This window comes from Capsicum annuum, chromosome 1 (assembly GCF_002878395.1).
Source record: "Capsicum annuum cultivar UCD-10X-F1 chromosome 1, UCD10Xv1.1, whole genome shotgun sequence".
Taxonomy (NCBI): Eukaryota; Viridiplantae; Streptophyta; class Magnoliopsida; order Solanales; family Solanaceae; genus Capsicum; species Capsicum annuum.
In genome coordinates, this window is record NC_061111.1 from 35890806 (window position 1) to 35902395 (window position 11590).

Here is an 11590-nt window from a genome sequence, read left to right on the forward strand (position 1 = left end):
ATTATGCCCTTAGTAATTGATTACTCCTTGTTACTAGTATTGAATTATGAAATCTTCAAAAATATTGCAAAGACTTTGATAATCCTATAATCCTAATTATCCATGCAAAAAGTGCTTTGGTATCAGCCATATAATAACTCCATCAATATTGAAACTAATAACATAACACGATTAATAAGGGCAAAATGATAAAATTATATCACCAATAATTATTTTCTTAATAAATGTGCCATCTTAATTTGAGATGAATAATTTAGGATGGAGGGAGTATAATAATACTATTCTTTCCATTCTAAAAAGAGTGACCTATTTAATCTTATGATCCTAATTAATTAGTGTTGAAAAAAAAAGAGTTTATTATTTTATTTCTTTTTTTGAATTATACATGACATAGGACAGGGATGGAGGGGTGTGCAAATAGTGCAACAAGCAAACAAATTGTGCAAAGGTACCCATCGAATCATCTCAATTCTTCTTCCTAGACTCTTCTTCATCTTCCCAATTCCATCAGCTATGTTAAACTTCACCGATTAAATCCCCAAATTTGAGCATCGAAAATGGAGAAGACCAGCGGTTTACGTACCCGTTCACAAGCGGCACCCGACTGGACACTACACGAATCTCTGACCCTAGTTAACGAAATGAGATCAACTCAAATCGAATGCGGCAACACACTCGCTTCCTTCCAAAAATGGCAGTCAACAGTGCAGAGTTGCAATTCACAGGGAGTCAATCGAAGTTTGAATCAGTGCAAAAAGAGGTGGGAATCCATGTTGGAACAGTATAATAAAGTGAAGCCATGGGAAATGGCGTATTGGTCGGATTTTGATGAGGAGAGGAAGAGGGAGTTGGAACTACCGGAGGAGTTTGATTGCGAGTTGTTTAAGGGGATTGAGAGCTATTTGAGTTGTTTAGAAGGGGAGGATGGTGCTGGTGCTGATACTGATCCGGATACTGACCCGGAAGCACAGCAGGTTCCAGGGAATAATGCTTTCTTTGAAATTGGTACTGCCTCCCTTTTCAATATTTTTGGTTGTTGAATTTTGTAGACTATATTATTATTCAATTTTTGTAGTAGCATGAATTTGTTGTGTATCACAGTTTCTTCTTTTTTCCATGTGTATTTTGAAAGGTTTATTTGATCTTAAGGAGTAGGAAAAGCATCGTAATATTTATATGGATATCTTGCGTCTCAGGATGTGTCTTTTCTTTGCTTCTATTAGAGAGTCGCTTTTAGTTCATCTGTCTTTCAAAGGAAAGAGATGCTGTATATGAATCACTCACATATTCTTCTGAATTATATGTATCCGCGGGATTAATTTGGAAAAACAGTAGGGATATGCAAGAACAAACATTTTTTATCCAAATATAGGTACCAAACCTTCCCGTCGATGTGCACTCTTGAGGAAGATCAGCGTGTCATCCCTAAAGTTACTTTTACCCATTGAGCGACCGCCCTTCCACTCGGCACACTATCTTCCAACTTCGCCAAGTTGAATCATGCTGGAAAAAGTTTTTAAGTGTGTGCTGTTGTTTAAAAGAGTCCTCTAGTTAAGTCATAGTATAGATCATTAAAGAAAACTATGTCCCCATAAAATTTAACCTTGTTTGGAAAATTTAAGATTGGGATTCAATTCGATTCATCCTTATTATGATTTAGTTGAGATTTGAGTTCAAACTACTATGTGAGTAACTTTTGTTTATTAAACATCTGATATTTATCAGGATTTCACTAGCCCTTGTTTTTTAAATTTATAGACACATTAGATTAAGAACTTGGATTTTGATATTTTGGGTGTCTACTGTTTAGGATGTTTTACTTGTAGAAATTAATTTTACAATTATTAGCATATATAAATGTCTAAGTAAAGTACTAAAATCTCAAGTACGACGAGTGAAAAGGAATTTGGATGAGTTAGAGCGTACTCCATCTAGATTAAGACACTCTTAGCCAAAGAATATTAAAAAAAGAATTTAATTTTTGCCAAATGAAGATTACAAAGCTGGATAAAGTTTCTCCCACTAAATATCCATTAAAAGCTTTGATCTATATGACAATATGTATCTCTGAATAACCTTTTCGACGGCAGCAGTTGTGCAAACTGTGGTCAAAGACAAACTTAAGCCTGGAAATGTGATTATCTCGAACTCGATCATTTGTTAGTGATATAATAACTGAAGCAAAGAGATAGAATGGTTAAAGTGGAGGTATGAAAACTCTCCATTTCATGATGCGTACTAACTTCTCTGTAGGATCATGGAAAATTGCAGAAAATTTTTTGTAAGGATTTTCCAACCCTATACAATCAATATAGAGGTAAAAGCGTCTTATAAGAACGAGAGTTAACACTAGGCGCTGCTATTAAGTATAGTGTTTGTTGGTGAAAGTATTGAAGTTGAGAAAATAATTTGAGGCACTTAGCTAAAGTAAGGCTGAAAATAAGTTAGACCAGCAACTGAAATATGAATGGGAACAATAACCTCTCATTGGATTGACAGAAGAAGAAGAAGACGCCGACCAGCAATATAACAGAAGATGACGGGAACTAGTGGAGTAGTACCCTTGAGTCTTGACATACCTTATACTTTGTGATTTTTTCTACCAAGTGGCAAGAGATTTGTTTAATATTTATCTTTTATTTATGTTGAATATGTTTGGAAAAACTTTCATTTGATGCAACCTGCTTCCATTGGTCTTGCATCTGGTTCTTTTTATAAGTTCTTACCTAGCTCTACTATGTCAGGTGAAATGTATTGTACTGAGAATTTGTATAGCAACCTCATAGAGTTTGGGATTGAGGCACCATTGATTGATTGATGTGTGCTCTATGCATATATCACACACAAATGAGGAAGTTTTTGTCTCGTGGTGACGAAAGTCATTGACCTGAGAAATCGATAAATTATCAATCGTAGAATACTGTTATTTCATGAGATAGACACATATCGAGATGAGGAACCCTTTTTCTTGTGGTGAAGGTCTTAGAATTGAATCAAACTTTTGACTATTTAAACTTTTGGAGTTATTATTAAATTTATTCCACCCTTATTAGAATGATTGATTTCAAAGACATTTTGTGAACATATCCTAGGATGTGTCTCCAATGAGGCATGCTTGATGTGCCTCAGAGTCGGAGGTGAATCTAGAATTTGAAGATTGCGGGTGCCACCGTTTTTGATACTCATCACTAGTGGTTGACATTGAATTAGGGCTCACATTCAATCAGTTCAATCCATTTTGGGCTTATTGATTCGAATTACAAAATTTTGGTTCATAAGAAACACACATTCATCAAACCAAATAAATTTTATACGATTCGATCTAATTCTTAACAAAATGAGGAATATAAACAAGAAAACTAAATTATGAATATGCGATTAGACCCCTTAAATTCAAACATACAACAATAACATACCCCAAAAGCTAGCTCAAAAGGGTGGAGGATTGCCTAAGCCTTAAAACGAGACCAGAGATCTCATCCCGGTCCAATGTGGGATTTTTTCCATCAACAAATTATGATAACTAGCAAATTGTAACTTTCAATGAGTTATGTAAAAAACAAAAGCCAAAGCAGTTTTTATAAGAGACATTTACCTTGTCATCAACAATCAAGTAAAGGAAAATATTTTCATTACGAAAATTCACAAATTATCTATACAAACTTAAAAAAACATTTATCTTCAAACAAAAATAAATCTTAACAATGTGTGAAAAAAGTCAATGAACTAGCACATATTGGCTCCACTGTCTTTGTTTAAAATATTAAGCAACGAAGAATAACATTCAATAGATAAAACACACTGTGGAGTAATAAATAGGAAAAATATTAAATTTTATTCAGTTAAATATTTAGAGATCTTGAAAAAAAAACGAAGAGACAATTTAGATAAATGAACTAACAAATGAGAAATTATTGGACGAAGAGTTGAAATACAAAAATAAAGAAGATAAAGGAAATTAGGAAAAGAAGAAAATTAAAGAAAAAGCAAAAAGGGAAAGAAAAAAATGGGTGAGTAGAGGCAGTGATTTGTGAAATGGAAAAAAAGTTAAAACTAAATAGACGTGCTTAAGGGGATTTGAACCTACACCACGCGTCTGGCACCCTGGCCATTGGCCAACAGACCAGAAGTAATAATGTTACTATAATGCCAACATTTTATATATATCAAACTCACTAAAATTCCTACATATATACGAAAATTTTGGCCGAGTGTCCGGCACCCTCACGCCCCTGCATAGATCTGCCCTGTTCAAAGTGGTAGTGGCATGCATGTCTCGTGAAGTGTGTGCTTTGAAGGTTTGGGCATATGCTCAGATTCACCTAGCTTCTTGTAGAAGAGGAGTGTGCCTTGTTAAACCCTTGCAATTATAAAATCCACATCTAAATTAGACCTTTTGGAAGAGAAAGGTATTGTATTACCCAAGTAAACATTATGAATGACCTAGTTTAGAAAGTAAATAATAAAAGACAACCTATTCTTCACACCTATAGTCTGTTTATGGCAACTAGATAAGTTTGTTCTTTTTTTTTTCAACTAGTTGCTCGTAAAAGAATATAAGTGTGGAAAACGTGGCTGGTCGGAGTAGCAACCGCAAACAATGTGCTATAGGAGAGGCGACTAGAATGATGGGTGGTAATAATGGCGACAAAAATTGATGGGCCGAGAGAAACCAAATGTAGAAACAACGACTTGGAGACTGAAGTGAAGAGATTTTACAAAGAAGACGAGAAAATTACATTTTGGTCTTAACTAATCCTACTCTAATAAGCTATTGGTTTGTGGTTGGGAAAAAGAACTAAGTGGTTCTTAAGAGATGAAGAAACTAATGGGTTCTTACTTGTTCATGAAGTTCTGTTACAACCTTAGGAGAACCGCATCCCAAAAGCTAGCTATTAAGGTGGGAGAGCCGAAGGCTATAAATACCCCACACCAATACTTTGTAGTACCGATGTGGGACTTTGCAATGGACCATAACAAACCACCACGCTCCGCAATTGTCGTCCTCGATGGCTCCACTCTAGGTAGCTTTCACTCTAATTATGTAGGTAGCTCTTTCCCAGGTAGCCCTTTTCGAGTTAGGTGCTCAAGTGCCTCGATGGCTGTGCGCTAAACATTGCTAGCCCCGGCCGAACACTGCCATACCGGCGTCACTATCCCAGGCACGGTGGGCGCGAAGGGTGATGCGTGGCTCTGATACCACTGGTACAACTTTAGGAGAACCGCACCCCAAAAGCTAGCTATTAAGGTAGGAGAGCCCAAGGCTATAAATACCCCACACCAATACTTTTTAGTACTGATGTGGGACTTTGCAATGGACCATAACAAAAATGATAGCCAAAATGTAGGGATTCACAGAGGAATCCGAGGTTTTAGCATCTGGACAAGAGTCTTTACAGAGAAAACTCGAGTAATCAGCTATGGGGGTGGATTAGGGAAGAAGATGAAAATAGAATTCAATTAGGAAAACTGTATTATTGTTCAATTGATGATTGAATTTGTAGATACAATGCCTTTTATAAGAAATGAGAGTGAATCTAATTTGCTAACCGCTTCTAACTAATTCAACAGCCTGTAACTAACTGCTGATATGGCAAAGCTAATTAACTTGTCCAGTTGATTCATTTTCGTGTAACAGTACTCCCTGCTGCAAAGAGATCCTTGACCTCAAGGATCAAGACCAGAAAATCTAGCTTAAAGAACAATAAGGTACTCCCAAGTTGCAGCACCAGCCGACAATCCTGTCCATTTGGGCAAAACTTTGAGCCGCAGTTCTATTCTTAACTGTCCTTCTTTGCAGCATCACTTTTGGATCTGAGCAATGGGGACTTGCCATCAGAAGTAGTCATCAGATCCCAGCTTCTACAAACTTCAACTTCTAGTTTGACTCATAAACTTCCTGGAGTATGTCCTTGAATCTTCCGTTGTATTTCTTAAGGATGGTATTCTTTGTGCTAAGATAGAGTGGCCATTTCTGTTGGTAAGCCATGTTCATAGAAGCTTCAGCGAAAGAACGAATAGACTCATCCGTGTTGTACATGGATAGAGCTACTCCACTAGCACTAGTGAAGTTGCAAACCTCGAACTCCAGATGAATGATTGTGTTTTTCAACCCCCGGAACCTAATACAACCATATTTGAGATCAAAGAATTGCTGCTGGTCTTTATTATCAAAAAACTTACCCAATTCCCATTGGTTTGCACTAACTCCATTATGCTTCTCTTTTTCATTAGCCGAAACCATATCCTCCGGTTTTCTTAGAGTTCGAGGATATAACTGGAAATGCATGAAGAGTCCGACGGCTCCAGCTTCCATATCCTTTTTGTTTCTTGTTTTCACCAACTTATCTTCGTTAGAGTTAACTTCTTCTCTGTTTAAAGAAGTTGCAAACACTTTGTTCTCATTTTCTATGAAAAGACCATCGAGAACAAAGCCTCCAAAATCCCTTTTATTGCTCCTATCTTCCATGGAAGGTGTCTTATCGAGAGACCAATCTTCCAAAGCATCTACATCACTCTCAGTATATCTATAGAACACATCAAGAAACAAGTCTTCAATTTCTTCTGTTTCATTGTTTATGTCAACAGTACTACTATCCGGAGAATCTACATGTAAATCTCTTTTAGGCATTTCATCGAGAACCTTGCAAGTATATGATGTTTTCTTAATAGAAGTTTCTTGTGGATAGAAATGAGAAGGATTATAGGGTTGAAAACTAACTAGCTTCTTTGGGGAACTTGCCCCAAATCTTTCCACCAAAGCTACCACATATTCATTCCAAGATGGAGGTTGAATGTATTGTCTATACCTCATGAAGGATTGATGCCACTAAATAGCTTCACCTTCCAAGTGTATTGCTTTGCTGCCAATCCTACTTTTTGATCCACGGCAATTTCCTCAAACTCGAAAAACTGCTCCACTCTAAATAACCAAGAACTCACATCCTCTCCAGAAAATCTTGGAAAATCTAGTTTAGAGTAACGAGCTATACCTTGTTGGTAACCCAAAGGATTCTTGTTTCTGGGCTCTTTCACCAATTGTCTCTCTCGACAGTCTTTCCCCTGAAGTTTCAATCTCATCTCCTGTAGGAGTAATATCCTTTTGATTCCCTTCTAGTTGTTCCTTTAATTCCATCACCGTTTGATTCAATTTCTTCAATTTCTCCACTGCACCATTAAGAACACCAATTTCTGAAATCAATTTCTGCATCATTTCTCTTAATTCAAACACTTCAGAAGCAGAAGTCTCTGAAGATCTTGCTGTCTTTGTCATCGTAAATCCAAGGAAAGGATGACTTTGATACCAATGATAGCCAAAATACAGGGATTCGCAGAGGAATCCAAGGTTTTAGTAGCTGGACAAGAGTCTTTACGGAGAAAACTCGAGTAATCAGCTATGGGGGTGGATTAGGGAAGAAGATGAAAATAGAATTCAATTAGGAAAACTGTATTATTGTTCAATTGATGATTGAATTTGTAGACACAATGCCTTTTATAAGAAATGAGAGTGAATCTAATTTGCTAACTGCTTCTAACTAATTCAACAGCCCGTAACCAGCCGTTGATATGGCAAACTAATTAACTTGTCCAGTTGATTCATTTTTGTGTAACAAATTCTCTTTTCACTCAAAAACTAATATTTGGAGGTCCAACTTTTGTACAAATAATGGGTAAAAATGTTTGGCCAAAAATTAGTATTTTGATGAAGAACGATTTTATACTATTGGGGGTCGTTTGGTATGTCGATGTGATAAGCAGAGATATCCCATGAGACTATTTTATCCCACATTTTATAAGAGATAGTAATCCCTCCATTTTAGTTCAAATAATGGGATAAAATAATCCCGATATTAGCTAAATACGTCACACCAAATGTGGGATAAAGTGAATCCCAAATTTTAGCCCTAGATTATTATCCTTATCCCACGTACCAAACGACCCCTTGCAGTTATTTTGTCTACAAAGGTTAATATTTTATCTTATAATAGGAAATTTATACTATATTTTCTTGTAGGTTCTAAAAGAATTTGGAATTTTCTAAAACATATATGTAATATAAACATTCTTTTATAATTTATTTTTATCTTATTATTTTACAATATTAGTATCGAAATATCAACATTGTCTTATAAAAAGAATATTAAAAGTTAAATATCCAAGGGACTTACGACCCACATCTTGGGAACTTTTTTTGAGATTGGTAAGTTTGTATAAATGAAGCACAAAGATTGTGCTAAAAATTACATACAGATCAGTACCTTTGCAATTACTGTAGGAAGCTGAGAAAATCTTTCCTATCAATTGTATTGAGCTCTTCTAGTCTACACCAAAAGCCTAAAAGGGAAATACATCTGTATTATATTCTCATATTTAATCTCAATACATCTTTGGGTCCTCTCTTTCCAAATCACCCGCCAAACACACGCAGTAATGGTCTCCCATATCTTCCCCTTTCCCTTCCCTATACCCTTTCTGGTCCAGCAGTGTATCAGTTGTTTAATCGTTCTCGGCATAACCCAACTGACTTAATAGAAATTAAAGAACAGGTTCTATCTGACTAACAAAGAGGCAGTACAAGAATAAGTGATTAAGTTCCTCTTTGCTCTTTTTGCACAGCAGGTATCTGCTACAATGTATCGTAATTGCTTGGGTACTACACCTCATACAATGTTAAGTAACATGCTTTGCCTTCTCCTCCACTTCTTAAAACATTGATTAGGATAAAATGTATCTTATTTCTTGGTAAGCTTTGTAAGTATGCCATGCCACTGTAAGTTGCTCAGACTCTTCAAAAACACACACACTACTTTTGGATAATCTGACTCGGGTGCGGCATTAGAAATGAAGAGTCTGTGCAACTTAGGCTCGGACTCTTAAATTTCAGTGCCGCACTCGTGTCGACATGACAAGGGTGTGGGTGTGGGATCTGTAACGGGATTTGGTCAACCAAACCAAAATCAGTGGCAAAGTTCGTAATGGATATAATAATGATTTGGTGTAATCATAACAAAAGCTAAGGTGACATTGAAGAAATTGAGTACCATTTATATAGAAATTTCTATGCCTGTCCGTTTCCTTATATCATCTTCTGGGATTCTCCTCTTGATCAATATTTTCTCCTCATAGTTCCTTGCAAGTTTTCCACATAATGTCTCTTAATTTAGACGTATAACTCTAGTTTTAGATAGTTCTATTATTTTATGCCAAATCCTCACGCCTGTATCCATACCCACGAATCTTAAAATGTAGATCATGAAGGATGCTAGGTCTGCACCTGTACTAGACACACACACGAGTCCAAGCAACTTGGATGCCACCAGCTTCTCCTCCATTAATAAACAATAGGGACTGATTTCCTTGGAATGCAAATGTCTACATTCAGTTCACTAGCCATAAATATAATGATGGTTCTTTGCTCTCTTTTTTCCTTTCTTCATTTAAGCGAGCAGATGAATTTGTAGTTTTATCTTGTGGTATCAGCTGCCTGATTTAATGCAAAATGACTTGGTGAATCTTGTCATTTTGCAGAAGTAAATGACTGCAGATCGTTATTATTGTAGCATTCTAGAATTAAGTAGCACAACTGGCCATTTTAGCACCCCATAAACCAAATTTTGTGATGTAGTCATGGTTTGAGTATAGTGTAAGATATACCAAAGAGATACAAAAGTTGAAAAGAAATAAAGCTTCTTGTTAAAACAAAAATTGACTTTCGCTATCAGCTAAATGTGTTTTCTGGTACTGTTAGGTCCTAAAAGGCGGCGGCGAAGGACGAAGACAAAAAGGTACAAAATGGAGGAAAGGTTGAATCCATGGAGACACATCTTAAATGAAAACAGGAAGTATGAGCAATCCAAGATGGGGATAAAGCATGAAGGTAGCATAGATACAAATTTGGAAGCCCCAAGGCATGAGACTTCAAGATTAGAAATGAAGCGCGAGACATCCAGTTTGGAGGAAAAGGCTGAACTTCCAAACCTTAGCATGGTTAGTGAGGTAAAGGTTGAGCAGACTAATATAGATAATCCAGAAGAAATGATGGCTGCAACTCTTAGAGAAAATGCAGAAATGATCACTGCAATAATTGAAGGAAATCCAATGGATGATAGAGATTGCAGGCCTGCTGATTTTAAGAATTTTGAGGATGGCCGTGTTCGTTTAATCAGAAGTCAAGGCAACCAACTTATTGATTGCCTCGGAAAAATTTCAGATACCCTTAGCCAGTTTTATGATGCAATTCACAAAAAATAACATAACTTTCACAGTTCCGTATTTTCAGTCATGGCATGCTTTGTAATGTGATGACTAGTAATCACATGCTTTTACTTATATCTTTGTCAATGTAATGATGAGGTAACCAGAATTGTCGAGGATCACAGGAGAAATGGTTAATTCCGTTCTAGGATACAAAAAATGCAAGGTGTTCTTTTATTTCATTAGATGATATTGACACTTTCAAACCCTGAGGTTTTGTGAGGTGTCGTGGACAGGGTGCTGGTTTCCCCCATCCACAGTTTGCCTTCATCAATTTCTGTGTTCATCAACTGTCAAACATAGCTGCATCTCCCCCTCACCATGTCCGGTCAATTTGTGTGGTCTTCTGGTTTCAGTTAAAAAGTAAAAGGAGTAGCTGCAATAACAAACTAGAATGTGGTTTCTGCATTTTAGTTCCTTTTGTCTTAGCTCATCTCACACGTCCAATTAAAAATTTGTCTAATTGATGCAAAGCTCTCAAATGTGAAGAAGTTGCAAAGTTGGGAGATGAAGTTTGCTAGGCTACACTATGAAGGGCAGAGAGGTTTGTACTCTTCAAAGTTGTTTGATAGGGTATGGAGTTTAAGAAAGAAAAATATATTTTCACACATTTGTGATCTTAAATGTGCCGTAATATTTTTCTAATTATTAAGAGTAGGTTATTAAGGGTAAAATGAGAAGTTTAAATTTAAAGACTTGTCAAATATAGAATGAAATAGTCCCATAAGTTCATCGCATGATTATATTTGTCTTCTCGTTCTGTCCTTAGTAAATAGTCGAGACTAACAAGAAGTTTTTCACAATGTCGGTCACATAAGTAGCTAATGTTTAATTACTGGATGTACTTTCTTGTTCTATTTCTTTTAACGGTGAATTCTACACTTTTAACTTATGTCAATATGTTTTTTTGCCTTCACATACTAACAAAGTAATAGTGAAAACGTAAACTAGTTAGGTTGATTATGTAAGCCAAATTCGCTCCACTCCTTTGGGATCAATGCTTTAAGGAGCACATCTAACGATCCAAGAATTGGTCGGGGGAGCAAATACATGATTCAATCATGTATTTGATCCCCCAGAACGACCAGTTCTTGGATCGTTACCTTAAAGCATAGATCCCAAAGGAGTGGAGCCAATTTGGCTTACATCATCCTCCCTTTCTTGAAAAGGATTCGTCCTCGAATTCAACTCCTTTATCAACTTCTTGTTGCACTTTTCAAGCTTGGAATCCTTTGATAAGAACTCCGTTAGGCCTTTAAGCTCGTTGTCATGAGGCATCCTCCTTTGAGATTGTTTGTTCGTGAACCTGCACAAATGAAGGAGTACTACTAGATAA

General features: G+C 36.4%; 1 protein-coding gene across 1 annotated transcript; it reads left to right on the forward strand.

Moving 5' to 3' along the window:
* Nucleotides 1–342: 342 nt before the first annotated feature.
* LOC107871967 (trihelix transcription factor ASR3) lies at nt 343–10439 on the forward strand. Its single transcript, XM_016718807.2, has 2 exons — nt 343–1005; nt 9749–10439. The coding sequence occupies exons 1-2, from the start codon at nt 558–560 to the stop codon at nt 10249–10251; spliced, it is 951 nt and encodes a 316-aa protein (XP_016574293.2). The 5' UTR covers nt 343–557; the 3' UTR covers nt 10252–10439.
* Nucleotides 10440–11590: the final 1151 nt, after the last annotated feature.